Genomic DNA, 20,688 nt, shown 5'->3' with positions numbered 1-20,688 from the left:
CTCCAGGTTCTCTTCTGAGGTGCCCAAGTCTGAACCTTTATCTCCCCGTCGTCCACAGCCGCTCTGGTTTTCTGTAGGGAAGGCGGGATGGAGGCTGCAGCTGACGTGGGCCCCACCGGACCCGTTGGTGACGTAGGACTTGTGCGTATCAGTCCTTGGAGACTGAGGCAGTATCACATGCTTGCTGGCTGCTTTAGGGAGAGCTGCCATTTGAGAGTCTAAGAGTCCTTAAGCTGTATCTCTGTCTACTCTTCTTTCGACCTTCTGTTTCCCTGGTATGACCTTCCTAAATCAATAGCTTTCTCACTGAGACCACGAGGAGGCCAGTAGTATAACTTACAGATACCCTTTTTCCTCGGTCCCAGGTTCCCATGCTCCTGCCATCTGCTAATCAGTCTTCTGGGGCCTGGGGGGAGGGCAGATGGCTTTGGGGATCTCCATCTTGCTTGGTACTAGCAGTCAGGAAATAAGGAGATGCACCGCACTGGGAAAATCTGAAGTTAGGGACCTTTTCAAATTACTGCGGAGTAGTGATACTAGTTTTAAGCACTGAGGTGTGTCTGATTCAGACCATAGTCTTTGCGATTACTAGCTATGCATCCAAGACCTGGACAATGAAGAACGGGGGGAAAAAAACAAATAAATTGATGCCTTTGAGCTGTGGTGTTGAGATGGCCAAGAGAACAAACAGATAAGTCTTGGAGAGAGTGCAGCCAGAGTGCTCTTTGGAGGCAAGGATGTTTGGACAGGTTGTTAAAGAGATGCTATTCCTTGGAAAAGGACATGATAATGTGAAGGGTGGAAGGTCAGCGAAGGAGAGGAAGACCCTCAACCTGATGAATTGACACAGTGACTGCAGCAGTGGGATCTTCTGTGTCAGGAAGTGTGACGATGGCGCAGGGTTCACATCTTTTGTTCATAGGGTTGCTATGAGTCGAGCTGGACTATGTGGCCCTAATTACATCATCTTGCTGGACAGAGTTCACTGTCCACTGCTTCTTTTCCTCATTTACACAGGATTCAGGGAACTTTTTTTTTTTTTTTTTTTTTTTTTTTTTTTTTTTTTTATTTTTTTATTTTTTTTTATTTTTTTTATCAGGGAACTTTTGATTCCAATCCATCTTGTGTCTGAACACTAATTCAAGTTGGAAACCAAATTCTCCTTCATAAGCACTTGTTCATAAAGAATTCTGACATTTTATATTTTTTATTTAATTCTTTTCTACCAAGCCATTTTCCTAACACATATACTTACGTGTTAATGAAATGAGCTCTTTTACCAGGGAAGAAAATAAGATACTAGGATCAAACTGCCTTCCTCTCAGTCATTCTTTAAACTCCACAGGCCAAAACAAAGTCCTTAACCAGGTGTCAGGTGACCATTTCAATAAGTGAGGTAAACTGATTCTATTTCAACTATTAAAGATTTCTTCACCTTGTGGCCAAAATTAAACTGATGTGTCTGTGGCAGTCTTTGAGTTTGTTTTTATGATATTTTCTTGGAGTAGCAGTTAATATCAAATGGGGGGGGAAGGCTTGTTCATCCGTTGCTTGTCTGGTTACTCTGTGCTAAGATAAATGAAAATAGGACTGACACAAAACTCATCTTACACAAAAATAATTTCATATTTAATAAAGTCAGATATTTACAATATAAAAACTTTAAAACAAAGAGGATTTACAGGTAAAACAAAACAAAAAATGAAAATACACTATGTAATTCAGAAAGGAATGAGAAGGTACCTGAGATCTCTCATTTGAGATCATCAACAACATTTAATGCCTTACAGAGATAACATTTGTCATTATTATCTAGGTAGAAAATTCCTACTGTGAAATCACAAACATTACAAAATGTAATAAAGCTCAAAGGATTTCTAGCTGGATCTTCTTCCTTGTATTTTATGTAAAGAACAAAACCTCTTAAAATGATGTAATTTAGAAATTAGTATTAGATTTTAGGGCATTTCCTCGTTTCTTAACAAAAACAGGCAGGGAAAATTAGATTAAGTCCTTTTGTAGAGTAAAAGAATCAAGATGAAAGAACATGACTAAGATAAAAATTAAAAGTTCACTTTTCCAGTCTTCAGAGAGAAACATTTTTTTTTTCTAATAAGCATACAAAGCCATATATACTCCTTCATTCACCAGAACTGACTTAAATCATTTACTTCTTTAACCAACAGAGTCGTCTCTGGGTGGTACAAATGGTCAACTCCTCTGACGACTAAATGAAAAGCTGGAGGCTAAGGTTCACACAGTCACCTCACAAGGGGGACCCGGCAGTCTACTTTTCCCAAAACTCACTCTAAACACCAACAAGTCAGGATCAAGACATAGCTGACCCTCCAGCAGGTTTTCAGAGGCTGTGAATCGCAGGAGACTGCCCATCTTTCTCCTGTGGAATAGCTGATTAGGTTTGAATGGACTACCCTGGAATTGGCAGCACAACACCCTATCTAGTAAGCTCCTTACCATAAAGCCATTAGAGCTCCCTTCTTAAAATATCTCACACTGTGCATGCTAAGAATGGTCCATGCACGGGGTTCCCATGAATTGAAATCAACTTTGGTACTTGGGCTGTTTTTTCCAAAAACCATTACCTCCAAACCTCCAATTAGTTCTTTCTTAAATGAATACAAACACCACAAACTCTCTTTGCAATCCTTTAAGGGAGCTCTGGTGGCCTTATGGTCAGAAACTGTGCTGCAAACCCAAAATTTAATCCTTCCAAATAAAAGAGGCATTTTTTCCTATCCATGTTTCCAATAAGAAATTTCTGACAGTCTCTTACACCCATATATTAGAAAGGTACACAGGTTTTTCCTACAAAGAGATTGAACTCTGAAGTCTACAGGCATTCGAGTGATCAGTAAGGAACGGTTTAGCATTCAGCAGAGGGTTAGCGTATCATGACAGAGAGCTGGCGAGCTAGCTGCCGTCTCTGACGAATAGTTCTGACCAGTGTTGGGCTTCCACAGGGGTAAATGCTGGGACACAGGTACGCTAACGCTGAATTTACTGCTGGCCTAAGAACACATACAACTCCACGCCAACCCAATTGTGCTTAGTGCTTTGAGAGCCAATGTTTTCCCCAAGGAGGGCAGTCCAGTGCCAGGGCCATTTCTGAGTTAGTCACCGACTTCCAGCCTGGTGCCTCTCTGGACACGTCTGGGTCCAGCACCTGACAGGGACACAGTGCAGTCAGCATCAAGTACTCGGCATAATCACCTGCTGCTCAGAGACGACGGAGGCAGCACCCTGGATACCCTTTCACATCCTGCCTAGAATTCTGCACAGAGATTCAGGGGAAATCCGGGGGCTGCTGTAGACACCCACATAATACATCTGTTATTTAGATGTTAAAGTGAGACTTGATGTGCTAGAAAGTTCCTCTGAAGAAAAAGAGTAACACAAACGGGCCTTTTTCCCCAAGAGGAAACCCGCAGGTGTTCAGCTGGTCTTGCAACAGGTGCAAAACAGCACAAAGCCTTCCTTCACCTCTCAGCGTTTCCCGTCTGCTGCCTGAATTCCATTGTGCAATGTTCAGAGTATGACATGCTCCCTTTTAGGGGGACCCCTGTGTAAGAGCTATCCGCCACTTGCAATTCTCACTGTGGAAAATTCTGGAATGGGTGCACATCGGTGAACCTTACCTTGGAAAATGCCTTGGATTCTGAATTTTCCAAAACAAGAGAATCAATATTGTAAAGTTGTTCTTAAAAGAAAAGTTATGTTTTTATCCTGAATTCCTGCAGTGAGTCACACAGATATGAACATACCAGTCATCTATCAACCTGAAGACATACTTATGAAAGTGGAGGGCCCAGAAGAGAAGTGAGGTCTACACGATTCCTTCTGAGTAAAAAGAATGTGATGTGATGACAATGAAGAGCTGAACGCGGGATCTTTCTTCTCTTCTTTGTGAACTAGGACTGGCCTGTTAGCTCTTAATTTATCAACACAGATACTCACCAAAAAGCACTTTTTAAAAACGTTCAGTGGAGCCCATAGAGCCAACAGAAAAGCATCCATCCTTGTTTGTCATCCAATCAGCTGCACCCTGGGCCAGACCGATGCTATTGTGGGGTAGAGAGTAATGGGCAAAACAGAAACAGCGCAGAGGATGTGGACATGAAACCTGGACAGGAACATTACAGAGGAAAAGGGGGACTTTCCCAGAGAAAAAACTCGGTCATGTTCAATTCTAACCCAGTGGCCACCCGTGTCTCTGATATGTAATTGTCTCAGACGAATCATCTCCGAGATAGAGGAACAGGCCACTAAGTGATGGGGCTGGCGGGAGCTGTGGGGAAGAGGTGAGGGAGCAGAGGGCAGCAGGGGAAAGGAAACTGGTTAAAAGGGAAAAGAGGTGGTCCCATTAAACTGAAGCAGCAAACCAATACGATGAAAAGGCTCATTACCACTTTAAGGAATTAGGGACAAGAACAAGGAGAGGCCAGCTTCCTGCCTCCTGTACCATGAACACTTGCTCGACAGGCCACAGGCCCAAGTGTATCTTGTGTCCAGCTGACAGTCTACAGTGGTCATTCTTGGCACAAGAGCTAATCTACCAAAGGTCGACACACAGAGCAACTGAAACGATTCCACAGGACTCGATACAAGTGTTTACTGAGCAGAAAGATCACCAGAGTTGGTCCGTTTCGACTGCTGGCGAGTCGTTTTGGTATACTGTTTATAACATGTAAGACAATCTTGACAATATCATCTGTGATCTGATAAACAAGAGACTACATAGCCCTAAAGGTATAGAAGATCTCTAAAAAAGAGCTTTTCCTAAAACCAAACTATACTAATGAATCTTGTCTCTAAATCTATACAGCATCTTTAAGCAGTGTAAAATGAAATTATGATTTATTAATTTACATAAAAATTTCTTTATACATTAAAGAATACAATTTGAAATTGTAAAAAAAAAATACGTCTGAAGCTGTTGTTATTGGGATTCATGGGACATGGTTTGTTCTTCAATCACTTGCTTCACAATTTCTGCCAGTTTTAGTCGGTCCACTTTGTCTGTGAATCCACGACCTGAAGCCAAAAAAAGAACAAGATCAATCCCCAGACTGTCCCCAGAGCTGACAGGCTCGTGACAAGGACCCCGTAAGATACACCTTAATCGTGTCAGATTACCCTTACCAACGTAGGAACTTTGCACAATACTGGTCTAGAGCATCCAATTCAGACCTTTCCTATTTCACGTAGCATGTGAGCAGTTGCATTATCTGGCAGTAAGAATCAAGCTTATTATAATACACAAGCGAACCATAAAGAGGAAGGTCTCTGTAACATGTCTATATGATGTGGAACTCATGTTCAGACTATACAAAAAACACCTGTACATAAAGAAGAAACACCCGCAGAAGACTTGATAAGACAAACACACACTTCAAAGAAGAGTTCAATTAAATGGCTCCTACATAAAAGGACGTCAGTCTGGAGACTAAGGTGCGCCTGATCCAGGCCACAGTCTCCATCCACAATTGCTTGCTATGCATCAGAAAGCTGGACAATGACTAAGGATGACCAAATTGATGTCTCTGAGCTGTGGTGCTGGAGAAGAGTACTGAATATACCATGGACTGCTAGGAGAACAGATTTGTCCTAGAGAGGTTAAATCTGGCTGTTCCTTGGAGGCAAGGATTCTAAAACTTCATCTGACATATTCTGGACACGTTGCAAGGAGGGACCAGTACTTAAGAGAGGGACATTAGGTTTGGAAGAGTGGAGGAACAGCGCAGGAGAGAAGATCCTCAATGAAATGGATTGATTCAGTCACTTGGGGCAATGGGAGTAGGTGTGTCAGAGACAATCAGATTGGCACAGGACAGAGCAGGGTTTAGGACTCCTTGTACACAGGGTCACAAGCAACTCAACGGCACATAACAACAACATAAAAGTGTTCGGGATCATCAGCCATGATGGAAATAAAACTTGCAACAGCATCATAATAGCACCACATGCCAACCACAGTGGCTAAAACAAGACAAGTGTTGGTGTGGTTGTGGAACAACAGGGACTTTCACACACTGCAAGGACATCTGTAGAGTTCTCTCAGAACACTGCTCTCTACTAATGCCAAGCTGATCCAGAAACTCAGTCCTGGCTAGATACATTAGAAAAATAAGTAAATATGATAATTTTAAAAAGTAAAAATACTTATGAGTATTCACAGCAGTTTCTTAACTGTGCAGACCTCGAAACAACCCAAATGTGGCAATGTCCAGGTTAAATTCCTGTGGTAGGTAACTTCTATTTGTTCTCTGATGGTACGGAAATTCACCCTTACCCTGAAGACTGAACCAAACTCTAAAAAAACCAGGAGCCCTGCCAGCAAGCAGATCCTGACTCTCAGTGACTCTGTGAGACAAGGTGAATTTCCATAGCATTTCCAGGGGCTTCCAGGAATCCTTACAGAGACAGACTGTGCAGCTGGTAAGCTCGACCCACCACCATCCTTCCAGTCTGTGGCCAAGTTAGTTAAAAACTATGGAATGTTGGCTCCTTGAGCTGACCCCTACTTGCAATAAATTGTTCATCATAATCCTCTTCACTGGATGCACATGCAACTTTTAAATTATCAAAAGTGTTTCATGCCTTTTTTTTGCATTAAAGTAAAACTAAGACCTATGCACCTGACTCACTCACAAATTCTGCTGAAAGACACAGTTAGGAACCTTGAACTAATTTGCTCAGTGGTAGGTCTTGACACTAATACCCCAGAACCAAGGCTCTGAGCCAGAAGAGGGTCCGTCTGGGTGAGACTGGCTGTCACAGTAGAAGAATTCTAATGGCCAGAGTGGTGACATCTAACACAGGGACAAGTGGAAACATTCACTCGCACATCTCAGCCACTTGGACCTTCTGTCCTGGCTTCTCTGACAATAAACCACCATGATGCTGCAGGGAAAGGCAATTTCATTTTTTCTTCATCAGTGAAGATGAGAGGAGCCTTTTCTAACTGTCTGTATCCATTCAACCTCAGAAGAGATTAACTAGATTTGCATAACAAACTACTATGCAGAAAGAACGACCATATACATGACAACAGAGATGAATCTAATATGATGTTGATTAAAAGAAGTCTGATAGAAGAGGATGTGAAGTGACAGAAACCCTTATGGTGGGAACATAAAATGTGCAACCACTACAGAAAACAGTATGGCAGTTCCTAAAGAAGTAACAGAAATACCACTTGACTCTGCAATCCCACTTTGTGGTATTTATACACCAAAGGTGTAAGAGCAGTAGCACAAACTAACACGAGCACACCGTGTTCACCGCAGCGTATTCACAACAGCACAGGCTGGACACGACCCAGGTGGCCATCAACATGGTCTTCACTGCAGCATATTTACAATAGCAAAGGGCTGGAAACGGCCTGAATAGCCATCAGTGGACAGATGGCTAGCCAGGTCTGCACATTCACACACTGGAGTGCTTCTCCGAAAGAGCAAGAATTTGTGAAATCCTGCACAACATAAAGAAATCTAGAACAAATGATGCTGAGTCAATCACAGAAGGATAATAATGGCATAAGACCACTATTATAAAAAGCCAAGGAAAAGTTAGGATTATACAAGGAAAGATAAGATCAATCTTGGAGGTTTAACAGTGATGGGAAGGGACAAAGAGGAGTAAATATTAATAGATAAGTTGGTTCCAAGTCGAAGGCACATTCACATGGGAGGAGGTTACCCATTCTCCTGCAGAGCAGCTGGTGGCCTTGAACTGCGTGCCTCTGGGGTTGCAACGCAGCTTTTTGCCACTAAGCCACCAGAGCTCTGTGTTAACAGATTTAAGTTGGGTGAAAGGAAAAGCAATACACAGTAATGGGTAGATGAGGCATAGGGATTAATGAAATTCACCAGAGGCAATAAATGTTATAAAATCTCTATGAGTTTAACTGTATGGAAAGCCAGTACAATTTGTAAAACTTTGACTGACATTCAAGGGGAAAAAAGGAGCCAGGCCCACATGAACAACAACTAAGAGTCTATAGTCTGGAAAGCAAGGCAGCGTGAGCCCTTCAGGAAGAGGGCAGCGCTCGGCCCTTCACTGCAGAGGCATCAGGATATGTCCTATGTTGTCAGTTTTCTATACTGACCCCAGGAAACCAGTGTGTCAAGCCTGGGAGGGCATGTCTGAAAAGCTGGCCAGCAGTGAAGCTCGTTCCTTTGCAGGCCTCCTGCAGCCAGACCCCAGTCCAGTGTGCCTGAGTGGACCGTCCACAGAGCCACTGGAGCTCTCCAGCTGCCTGGCCCTGTGGGGGACATCTCACCACAGGTCTGACAAGGCTTCTCCGTAATGAAGGAATCCTTCTCTAGTTCAGATCCACAGAGGAATCCCTGGTATTTTCTCTCCTCTGGAGTAATCTGGCCAACAGCCCCCGTGTCTGCAAGAAGGTCTGGGCTCTGGGGTTGTCTGTCAAAGTGTTAAGTGGTAGCAGTTTTCCAGTGTTATACCCACACCACACAAACTAGACTCTGAAAAACCACCGGAAAGTACTACCATCCAGAAATACTAGACTCTGGAAAACCACCGGAAAGTACTACCATCCAGAAATACCAGGACAGACTGGGGCCACCCCATCCCTTCATCTAGAAGGACCCCAGCGCAGCCTCTAAAGAGATCCGACACATCCTACAAGTCAGCACTTCCCTGCATTCCTGAGAGAAGGCATGATGCCAGCTCCTACCATTCCAGCTGAAGCTCTGCAGAGTGTCTCTCAGGAGCTTGCACTCCCGGTTATACTTCCAAGCCTCTTGCATGACTTCGTTCAGCTTCTCATCTTCATTTTCCCCTATTGAAAAAGAAAACAAGGAAGTTGCACTTTCCCTGCAGCATCATGGTGTTTTCTTGTCGGAGAAGCCAGGACAGAAAGAAGGTCCAGGTGGCTGAGACGTGAGGGTGAATTTGTCCGCTTGTCCCTGTGTTAGATGTCACCACTCTGGCCGTTAGAATTCTTCTACTGTGACAGACAGTCTCACCCAGATGGACGCTGTGCTGGCTCAGAGCCTTTACTGGTCGATCAGGCAGTGTCAGACCTACCACTGAGCAGAAATCCCTTGTTAACCTAGACTGGGGGATACAACAGGGCTGAGCTGGGACACACCCTCTCAGGTTATGTCCCAGGTCACGTCTTCCCTCGAAAGAGCTGGTCTATCAAAGCCACATGCTCACAGTGCACGGCCACATGACACGGGCTTTCTGAAAGCCCAGAAGTTTAGGAAGGTCACAGCAAATTTCTCAGCCTAGGACTTGAACCTGTCTCCTTCATTCCCTCAGTTGGCAAACAAAGCCTGTGACCCAGCTGAATGTAAAGACAGACCCCACTCCCACGGACCCACCTAGGGCCCAAGGAGCTACTTCTGAACTCAAGAGGGATCATTTGTTTTTTTAAATGAGAGGTATTCTTTTGAGAATCACAAGATAATGACATCCTTGAACTATAAACATTCTGGAAACGATATGTGAAGAGGCTGCAACCAAATGCTGCCCAAGTCAACATTCTCCCACTGTCATCCTCTATCAGGTGCCCTCTGTGCCAAACTGAACACAAAAAATAATATTGTGATCAGTCCTGGAACAAATCTAAACTAGAAATCTCACAGGAAACCAAAGAGAGGAGAACCTGCTACCATTTCTATGGTTTCCCGTTGTCTGCTCTTTTTAGGGAGCACATATTAATATGCAAAGAACACAAAGAGGACACAAAATATAAGCACTCATCTTGCCAGAGGCAGACACGCATGCACAAAGAGAGCGCGTTCATAAACGGCGTGACCTTTACCAGCCTGGGGGAGAATACACTGAGCGATCACATCTCGGAGCTTCTCCAAGGCGATGTTTGAATCCTCGGCTCCATTCTCATGGTCGTGGATATAAACACCATCCTTTGGCTTGGTGCTTTCAAAGTGTAGAGAGAAGGAAAGGCAAAGTGAGACCTCAAAACCCAACTCTGTGCAAAAGTTCAGTCCAAACATAAGGCAGCAGATTCCTACAGACCGACATGACTACCTGCTGTCCAACTTCAATGCCATGCCGAGAGCTCACCCTTTTCACTCTCACTAGGCTCTCAGAACCCACCATGCAGCTGTGCCATCAAGGAAGAGAACAAAGACAAACCCCCAGTTACCCGAGTAACTTCCTCTTCCTCAGAATGGGGTTGTTCACAGAGTGCAAAGGTTTGAGGCTGACTTTCAGATCCTGGATTCTCATGTTGGCCAACTGCTCAGCATGAGCTTGCTGGATTCCTGCAACCACCGCCTGGAAGGAAGCAAACACACTCATCAGCTTTTCCATCACTGGAGCACCAGAGAGCCCGTCTAAGGAAGTGGGCAGGAGAGGCTCCGAGAACGAAGACACAACAGTGCCTAGGTTTTGATAAGGGATTACTCCCTATAGATCCTTGGGGCCCATGGGCACAGACCAAGCAAGCACCCAACAGTCAACAGCCAGTCTGCCTTCTGGGGCAGACAGATCGACACTGACCGCAGAAACGCTGGCAAGGTCATGCTGTCAGTGGAAGCACAGGGAGGAGACGCCTACATGGTCATCAGGGGAAGGCTGCAGGCTGCTTGCCTCTCGACCCCGAGGGTGCCTGACTTCTCACCACCTCTGATCATCTCACCTGGTGACCACGGCCACACCTCAGGGAAGACTGACCTCACCAACCTCCACCTGGACACCAGACCGTTTCCCACGGACCCAGCCCTGCTCTCTGTATGTTTTCTTGCTCTAATTACTTGTCATTTTCTCAAGGTCACATCTCACTGCACTGTCCACTCTAGGCCAGCTTAAGCCCCAATATAAAGAGGGTATCACAGGACAGAATGAATAAATGGAGGGCCTTTTTGCCTTTTCTCCAGAAAAACCTTCCTTGGCATTACACCCCTTCAATGTTTTCTTCTTACACAATTTAGAACCCTAAAATCTTATGTCTGAGTTGTTCCTCTTTACTTTGTGTTTACTGGTCTTGTTTTTCTCACCAGGCGTGGTAAAATCCTTGCAGGAAGAATGGGGTCCTCTAGCGCTATGTGCCCTAACAGCATAAAGCAAGCGTGATGCACAGATACTCCGTGGAGGCTCCTTCTGTGCCTACTTCCCAGGACTTGATCTGGTCTAATATGAAAAGGAGCTCTTTAATTCAGGAAACTACAGAAGTTTTTCTAGGGAAGGAAATATGCTCTGCACTGCTCTGTCTGTAAACCCTTTACCAGGTGACCCTCAACATAGCATTTTTCATCAACAAAATAAGCATCACTGAAACCTTATCCATCATGAGCTGAGCGGAGGGCAGCACATTGTCCAGGGCCTCGGTGGAATTGAGCCAGGGGTGCTCCAAAACCCCCTCGATGGTGAGTCTCTCTTCTGGTTTAACCTTCAGTAGCCTGTGAAGAGGAGACCAACAGAGCTAATGTGCACACGTGTTCCCAGAAGACACTCTGGGGTCTGGATCCCACCAAACCCCAAACCCCACCCACTTATGTAGAGTTGCTTCTGACTGACGGCCACTGTCTACCAGGTTTCCATGCTGTGCATCTCCACAGGAGTGCCGCTCTTTACCCCGTGAATGCTGGGAGCACTGACTCGCCACCTTGTCAGCAGTCCTCCCTGTAACCTGCTACGTGCTGGGGGTTTTGCCAGCAGTGGCTCTTGACATGGTTTTCCAAGGTCATCAACTCACTAGTTCTAACTCTTCCCACTTTAATATACGTCAGAGCAGCCAGTGGGTTCTGGGGAAATGAGAAGGTGGTTCTCAGGCCTCACGCAATTACAGAAGTCAAGAATTAAAATCAAAGGTTACGGCTGTCTCAGGACCTGTTTCGTTCCACACAGGACGTCACTCCCACGTGACTGGTTTCCCTATAAGAAACAGGAGCTCCTCCCAGGGGGGTTACCACACAGGCCCCACAGTCACTGCGGAGGCTCGCAACCTGGCACAGATTCCCGAGCTGCAATGGGAAGCCGCAAAGCTCGCTCCATTCCCTCCAACTCTCAAACTCAGTGGCATCGAGTGGGAACCAATTCATGGCTGGCTCTCCACTGGGTTTCTGAAACTGAAAATCTTACAGGAGGAGACTAATCCTCTTTCTCCCTTACAGCTACACTGAGAAGGGGTGGCTCTGGGGTCAGCAGCACCCCCGTCTCAGGTTCTGGAGAGAGGACTGCCGCCATGGAAGGAGCTCTGCCCTGCCTCACCACCAGCAGCCCTCCCGCCCGCCCTCCCTGCCCAGCTGGACTCACTTTCTTACAACATCTTTGGCCATCTCTGAAATCTGGCTCCACTCTTCCTCTGGGAACTCAAAACTGCCCGTCATGATCTTTCTCCGCATATCCTTTGGGATCGTCCGGCTGTGGTGTTTGGAATAAAAAGGAGGGTATCCACACAGCATCACATAGATAATCACCCCTAGGGACCACAGGTCACAGCTCTGAAAGCAAAAAGGAAACAGTCACTCGGAGCAATAGCACAGCCCGCAGGTAAGCACCCTTGACAGGCCTCTGAGTCGCTAAGGTAGAGAGCTCTCCTGTGGTCTCACAGAGCACAGAAAGTGTCGGGACCTTAAAAGAAACCCATTTTCTCTCCAAATTCCCGTGCTGTCGTGATGGCTGCTTTCATGTGTCAACCTAGCTGGGTGAGGCTGCCCAGCGTTTGGGCCAGCGCTGACTTAGATGCTGTTCTGACATATTCACGTGGAACCGTAAAGCAGATTATTTTCCAGTGTGAGGGGCCTCATCAATCATTTAAAGGCCTTGGGTGAAAAAAGGTTTTCTGAGGGTGTCTTCTCCCTCCAGACTTTAAAGAGCCACCTTGGCAGGTTTCTTCCCACACTTATACCATTTGACCAACAAAGAATCTCTAATCTGTTGCCAAATATGCCAGATTTGGGGTTTGCCAGCCTCTGACAATAAAAATTAGTCAGTTCATTAAAAAAAAAAACAAACAAACAAAACTCTCTCTCCAAAATATAGAGAGACAGCTAGGTAGGTCAGTAGATATATGTGCATGTGAACACACACACACACACACACACACACTCTCTCTCTCTCTCTCTCTCTCTCTCTCTCTCTCTCTTTCTCTCTCACTGGTTCTAGCTGGAGTTCTTTACCAGCATCACACACATCCACGCCGCCTACAAAGAGGAGTCTGAGAGCTGGTCCCTGAGTGATTGCTGCAAAAGCTAAATGGGTCAGAAGTTTGTTTCCCATTTTATCATCCTAAAACTGGAAATCCAGACGTGTGTGTTAGTGCACTTCTAGTCTTTTGGACAGGAACGTACATCAAACCCAACACCATCTCACAGGAGAAGGGACTCCACCCCAGGGGCACAGACCGCGGTCTCACCTACCTTGTTGTAGGTGTAGGGTGTTGGCGAGGTAGGTATGATGCCAGACTTCTCCTTCTGATGCCGTCTCTGTGCCTCCAGCACCTGTCAGAGTGGGCCAGAGGGAGGCTTTACTGAAAAGTCACAGCACCGACCTGCAACCTGAGACAGACCGTGGGCTGGCATCACAATCGGAACAACACCCCACCTACACAGAACGCTTCAAACCACCATTTGCCCAGTGTGAAGAGACTGTAGGAATGTGCTGCCTCCTCCAAGCACATGAATATATGAAAAGATGGTCATCAGCACCGATCACCAGTCATTTAAATCAAAACCACAAGATAATTAGATTAAAAACATAAAACCACTGTAATTCAGCCCCCCCCAGCATGTAATATACTTAGCCAAGAGAGCTCCCTGACCCCCAAAAGAGAACAAATGAAACAATCAACAAGTGAATGAATACACAAACTGAGCTAAGTCTATATAACACACTACTACTCAGTAATAAAAAAAGTACTATTTCACAGTACACATGGATGACTTTCAAATCATTACACCACATGACAAAAGACTCAAAGACTTCCAATTTTTTGACTACATTTCTATGGTATCCTGGAAAAGGCTAAAAGAAGAACAGGAACGAGCTGTAACTGCTAGGAGCTGGGGTGTGGAGAGAAAGACGAGGCTCTGTGCCACTGACGCACAGGAAGCAGGCGCAGCCAAGCAGACAGCGAGGCTCTGTGCTGACCAGAGCTGCAGTGGCCCTGCCCACCCGCAGAAGGAGAACCTAGGAAAGTGGACAGCAAGGCAGACAGTGAAGCTGTGCTGGTGACCCACAGGAGGCAGGCCCAGCAAGGTGGACAGCAAGGCGGACAGCGAGGCTCTGTGCTGACCAGGCAGTAGTGGTCCTTCCCACGCACAGATGGAGGACCTAGTAAAGTGGACAGCAAGGCAGACAGTGAAGCTCTGTGCCGCTGACCCAACTGCAGGGTCCGTCCTAGAGAACCAAGCACAGGCTGAGTGGACTGTGGTTCTGCTCTGACACCATGAGTCAGAACTGGCTTCATGGCAACTGGTTTTGTTTCTAGAGAGGTGAGGAGGGGTTGATTATAAAGCGCAGGATGAAATAACAGAACTGGACTTGTCTAAAATCTGAGCCAAAAAAAAAAAGAGAGAAAAAATCCTAACAAAAACACATGAAAGATTCAAACTGATCCCAAGAAGGCTAAAATGCACAATTTCAAGAACTACCACCCTCCAGGTGATTCTTATTCTCAGGGCCCCAGCGCTGGACCCAAGGCTGTACATCTTTGCAGGAGGTGACGGCCCATCCTGCTCCCACAGAGTGCCTGGGAGATTTGAACCACTGACCATTTGTTTTGCAGCCCAATGTATAATGCATTGAGAGGCTCCTTAAAATTCACACTACCTAGCACTTAATCCAAGAATGCCAGGTGGGTAAAGAAGGAAAATACAATAAAGAGGAGAATGATTAGTCAAACAAAATACAGCAATCTCCTCCAGATTTAGTCTCTGAAAACCTGCTGCAGCATCAGCTGACTCGGTTCTGACCTGAAGACAAGGAGCGTATGACTGACACCCTCTGAGACATTAAGGCCAAAGGTAAAGGCAGAGGAAGAACATTTAAAAAAGAAACAAACAAAAAGGGCCCCGAGCCACTTCACCCACCACCCGAGAGCAAGGTAAGACGAGAGGACCTGGTCAGCAGGGCACTGCCCACAGCCACAGAACAAGAGAACCTAGTGCCACATGCACTGCACATCCTGGAATCCATGAAAGGTGGGTAACGGAGCAGCACAGCAACTAACTCAGACAGATACGCTTCAGACAGACAGAGGTTAGTACAGCTGGCCCATGAAGACATTAAGAAAAAAGGACACATCCATATATCTTACAGTCAGTTCTAGAATTAAAAGCTGTTTCACAACAAAAACCCCTCCAGACCCAGAAAGCTTCACTTGATTACACACACACTCCCTCTCTCTATTTATCTTATCGTTTCCAAGAATAAATAAGAGAAAATGAACCAAGGTTAATTATCCTGCTACTCTAAAAACGACAACATAGAAAGCGCTACGTTGTCCTAGTAGACAGAAAGTTATGCTACCAAGCCCAAGTTGGGTGATTTTACTCTGCGCCCCTCAGGCCTGGTTCAAATTATTTTTCTGTCAAACATTCTTCTAGGTGGTATAGTATAGCACTGGTCTGTCCACTTGCCGTACAGAGGTAACTCGTGGTTGCTGTGATGCTAAACACTGTGACACTGATGTGTCAATGGTCACCCATGGTGGACAGTGTTTGCTGGAGCTTCCCGATTAAAACAAGCTTGGAAGTAGGAGTGGCATCAACTTCCGAAGTGGCTTGTCTCCGGAAACTCTATGAACAGTGCTTAGGTCTTCCGTTCAAAGGGTTGCTATGAATTGTCTACAACTCGACAGCACCTAACAACAACAACTCTAAAAGCAGGCTAAGACATTACAAGAGAGGTTACTATGGATCAATACCTTTGTTATGTGCCACTGAGTGAGAAATGACTCATGGCTGACCCTCCAGCAGGCTTCCAGGGGCAGTCAAGTATACAGAAGGAGACTGCCCATCTATCTCCTGTGGAACAGTGGGTGGATTGGAACCTTTGGGTTCAAGCCTTTGGGCTGACAGTACAACATGTTACTATGTGGCCATCAGACCTCCTTATGGAACAACAGTCCTCCTGTAAAAACCTCCCAGTGGATACTGTTTCAGAATTGTTACCCAGTAATACAAATTAATGTGTTGTTTTAAGTCATTAAGTGGGTAATGATCTCTTACAAGTGCCTACGAAATTAATGCATTTCTATAACAAAGAATGTATATGCAGAATATACAAAGAATCTTACACCTCAAGTTTAAGACAAACAGAAAAGGGCAAAGATCTGTACATGTCCCATCCCTCACAAGAGAAGACGACGACACACAGTCACTGCAGCCACAGGGAGAAGCTAAGGAAACGCAGAGGGAGAGAATGCTATCATCTACCAGAGTGACTCAGATTAGACTCACACACGAGAGGCTGGTAAGAAAGTGAAGCCAATGGAATCCATACATTGCTGGCAGGAATGTAAAGGGGTATACTTACTGGGGGAAAAAGAGCTTCTGAGAAACTAGTTAATTAATGTGCACAGCAGCTTTACTCAAAACAACTCATTTTGGAAACAACCCAAAATGTCCAGCAGTTGAGGAACAGACCCACAAGCATGGAAAAGCTGTATTACAGGATCCTGCCCATTAAATCTACTGTCTTCAAGTCCATTTATAGTGTCTCTACAGGCTGGAGAGTCACTGCCCCAAAGGGGTTCCCAGGCTGCTACTGTTATGCAAACAGACGACCACATCCCCTTCCCCCACAAAGTAGCTGCTGCCGAGAGCAATCTGAGCCCTGTCCTGCATGTGCCCTGGTCACACTCAGTCAGCCCATTGCTTGCAGGCACTGTACCGATCCACCCATCCTGGGGAGGGTCCTCTTCCACTGACCCTCCACCTTTCCAAGCATGAGGTCCCCTTCCAAGTAATAACCTCTTCTCGCAACATGCCCAAAATAGATGAGACAGTTCCACAATCCTTGCTTCCAAGGAATACTCAGGCTGCACCTTTTCCAAAATACAGCTGCTTGAAGTGGCTAGTGGGGTCCAAACCTTTCTGCTAGCCACAAAATGCTTCAGCCACTGCAACATCATACCTCTCTTTTTTTAAATTATACTCCTTTATTTGAAAAATTCAAATACTTGATTTCGAGAACAGATTCTTCCAATTTCCCTCTCACCCCACCCATCAAATTATACAACTCCATGATTAATCCCCCCTCCCCAAGCACATCCTCATCCCTCCTCCAGCCCCCTTAGATCCTTTTTCTATAGTAATGGTTTTATACTTGTCCTTGTGGGACTGAGTTAGTTCACTCAGCATAATGCTCTCCACTCCCTCCCAAGTTAGACAATAATTTACAAAATCATTGCTCCTGTGTACTGCACAGTACTCCACTGTGTGAATGCACCATAATGTCTCAATCCATTCATTTGTGGTAGGACATTTTTGCTGTTTCCATGGTGTATCAATCTCCATTTGAGCCTTAGTGTTTATTTTCTCAGGGTATATTCCAAGTAGTGGAATAGCTGGGTCATATGGAATTCCTATGTTCAGCTTCGTAAGGAAGGGCCAAACTATCTTCCACAATGGCTGTACCATTTTACAATCGCAAAAACAGTGTGAAAGAGTTCTTTTCTTACCACATTCTTTCCAACATTTATTACTTGCTGCCCTGTTAAACTTTGCCACTTGTACTGGAGTGAGACGGTACTTCATTGTGGTTTTGATTTGCATCTCAACACCATACCTCTTAATGGAATATTACACAGCCATAAAAAGGAATAAACTACCAATACATGCAGCCACGTGGATGATTATAAAAGGTAAAAGAGAAAAAGGTCACAATTCCATTCTCATGAAATTCTAGACCAAGCAACGGTTATCAGTACTGACAGAAACCAGACTTGTGGTGGCCTGAGCCAGGGCACAAGTAGCAGCAGACTGGCTGAAGTGGTGGGCACATTCCCTACCCTGTGTGGTGATTGCACGTGTGCACAGTCTGTCAAAACTCTTCACCATCACCACACACTGACTGAAGGATGGAAACAACACCGCCAAATCTATACTTCAATCACATTAATTTATAAAATCAAAAGGGTGCCTTCACCAACTGGAGCAATCTAGTTTTCTGGAACTTCCATCTGGAACATGCACCTGGTGTACAGGGGACTAGCAGGAGCTCTGAGGAAACATGTGAGGGCAGAGACAGCACGTGCCCCATGCTTACCTGAGGTGCTACATAATAAGGGGTGAACTGAGGTGTCATTAGGTCACCTTGGTCAATTTTGGCAAATCCAAAGTCACACAACTTTACTGGGGCATCCTGAAAAAAAAGAGATGTCATCAAGAGTCTGAGAACTCTGGAGTTATCAGTAAAACAAAGTTTAGTGCAAGATATGTGACCCTTCCTGTCAGTTCTCGGAGTGAGGAGGCCTCTGGCCGAGATCAGAAAGTAGGACTAACACCCAGAACTGCAAACAATGGTCAGATTGAAGAACCCGTCTCAGTAATGTCTATCGACTCACAGAGTTAGTCCTGCTTCAGAGCCTTGCTTTATAACTGGGGCAGCACTAAATGAGATCTTAGCTTTGTTGCTACTGTGTAGTGTCAAGTCAGAAATGACCCACCGCTGACCCTCCAGCAATATTCAGGGGCAGATAATCAATAGCACAGGAGGAAAATGCCCATCCTTCTGGGGAGCAGCTGGTGGATTCAAACCACGTGCCTCAGGGACTGCAACGTAGCTTCTTACCACTAGGCCACCAGAGCTCTAGAGATCTCACAGTGTACTGAGCACTAACTCTACTAGCCCATCACATTGTCAATTCAGGTGCTACTATGCTCTTATGCTTATTATCCATAAGCTTCATGGCCGCCAGAGGAACAGACCGGGTGGGAAATGGTACACGCGGCAGGTCTGGAGGGAACATGCCTCATGAGGTGAGCAGTAATTTTCAAGGTGATGTGCACAGACTCCTGCCCCTTCCCAATAATATCCCAAATCCTACACATGCTGACCAGTACTGTGCAAAATTATCAATGGCAGCAGTATAATGCAACTGGACTGTGCCAGGATTCCAGGCATGAGACATTGTGGGCAAAATAAAAGCACTTTGGCATAGAAGCCTCTTCACCCTGGGTTCAGTGTACTAATCACTTAACTGCGTTCAGAGAGGCACAGTGAAAAGGCAAAAGCAAGTCTTCTCACCAGTGAGTTATCTTTGAAGAGCAGATTTTCCGGCTTGAGGTCTCTGTGTGCGATATTGAGCAGGTGACAGTGCTGCAGAGCCAGAGCTATCTGGAAAAGGACACAAGGGCGTAGCCCCCTTTCAAAAACACCAGTGTCTCGTGCCCCAAGCTGAGAGGACGAGGTGTTAAATACAATCCTTGACTGAGTCAATTCAATTTTAAAGCAGAAATCAAGATTTGGAATACCAAAACGAAGACATTACTTCAGCCTAGCTTAGTTGCAACCTGTATTTTGTTAAAACAAAAAGAACGAAACAAAGGCAGAAGAGAGACCTTTGTCAAAATAGACTGACAGCTATTACATCCTCTACGTACATCCTGTATGAAACAGACAAAATAAAATGTTCCCGTCTGTGTTTATCTGAAGTCAGCCAGGCACTGCAGAGGGGAGACTAAACTGGGTCATTGTCACAGGAGCTGCTGTCCCCCCACGGGGCCTCAGGCACCCTCACCAGGGTCAGAACGAGCCACACTGCCCAGGAAGCTCAATCTTAAGTTCTGCCTTCAAGAAAACCTGGGATCAGTGATTGCATTTTCCAGCTGGTGGTCCTACAATCTGCCCTCCAGCTTTTTGCTTCCTTTGCATGAATTTGAAGGGTTTTTGTTTTACAGACAATTCTCAACATTCATCCTTTACTCATAATATTTCAAACAGTCAAAACTATAATATAAAGAAATAAAGGAAGAACACATTATACATGTGCAGGATGGAATTTTCTCAGCATTCCAAGTATCAGATTCCCCTTACCAGGAAGGAAGCAGGACAAAACTCTAGAGCATCATGAAGAAGTCAGAACTGTCTGTGCTGAAGGGGGGCAGTAAGCCTGATGGTCTGGTTAACCTTCCATCTCTTAAAGAGGTTACTTCAAACTGAAATACTATTGTTTGTGACAGAAATCATTCCTACAAAATGTGGTCTTCAAATACTAAGATAACTGGGAAAACCCTAGAATTTTAAAGATTTTAAGACACTCTGAAAACCTCAAGAGATGCACATACACAGGAGTGTCTTATACAACTACCGCGAAGGTGCGTTTTTATACCAGGCACTCTCTCTAGTGACATCACAATTTTATCTCAAAATCCAGTACTAATAATAACACATGGAAATTACATGCCTAAACTAAAGACTTCTGCTACCTACCTAGAAGTACAATTACTTTCCTTCTACAGTTTATTCCAAGCTCACAGGAGGTCTCAGAAATCAGCTGGGTTCTGCAACAATGAACAATGAAAATCCAACTCTTCTGTAAATTTCCGTTAAAATCACAATAAGGAAAAAACCCAAAACAGCTGGCAATCAGTTAACCCTTCCATGAACCACAGGGTTACGTGGCCCACCTACATTTTCAGCCTCAGGTTTCTTGTAAAGCTGTCCCAACTGTTATGAGTGTGGGGACTTGGCCAGCTGCCTGGATGTGAAGAATCTGGCTTCAAC

General features: G+C 45.2%; 1 protein-coding gene across 2 annotated transcripts in view; it reads right to left on the bottom strand.

The window, feature by feature from the left end:
* Window positions 1-4,605: 4,605 nt before the first annotated feature.
* The window catches only part of MAPKAPK5 (mitogen-activated protein kinase-activated protein kinase 5), a 30,762-nt gene continuing 14,679 nt past the window's right edge, over window positions 4,606-20,688 (bottom strand). Inside the window, exons 6-14 of one of the 2 annotated variants that reach the window (XM_006894674.1) lie at window positions 19,210-19,299; window positions 18,229-18,324; window positions 13,377-13,457; window positions 12,271-12,458; window positions 11,294-11,414; window positions 10,160-10,290; window positions 9,809-9,930; window positions 8,720-8,824; window positions 4,606-5,052 (exon numbers count right to left, since the gene is read on the bottom strand). In XM_006894674.1, coding sequence (XP_006894736.1) covers window positions 4,958-5,052; window positions 8,720-8,824; window positions 9,809-9,930; window positions 10,160-10,290; window positions 11,294-11,414; window positions 12,271-12,458; window positions 13,377-13,457; window positions 18,229-18,324; window positions 19,210-19,299 — 1,029 coding nt within the window. In that variant the 3' untranslated portion in view covers window positions 4,606-4,957. The remainder of the gene's footprint in view (window positions 5,053-8,719; window positions 8,825-9,808; window positions 9,931-10,159; window positions 10,291-11,293; window positions 11,415-12,270; window positions 12,459-13,376; window positions 13,458-18,228; window positions 18,325-19,209; window positions 19,300-20,688) is intronic. The other variant, XM_006894675.1, reaches the window with a different exon arrangement.

Source organism: Elephantulus edwardii, unplaced genomic scaffold, assembly GCF_000299155.1.
Source record: "Elephantulus edwardii isolate Elephantulus edwardi_28Jun2011 unplaced genomic scaffold, EleEdw1.0 scaffold00148, whole genome shotgun sequence".
NCBI lineage: Eukaryota > Metazoa > Chordata > Mammalia > Macroscelidea > Macroscelididae > Elephantulus > Elephantulus edwardii.
This window is presented reverse-complemented; position numbering and strand designations above follow the sequence as displayed.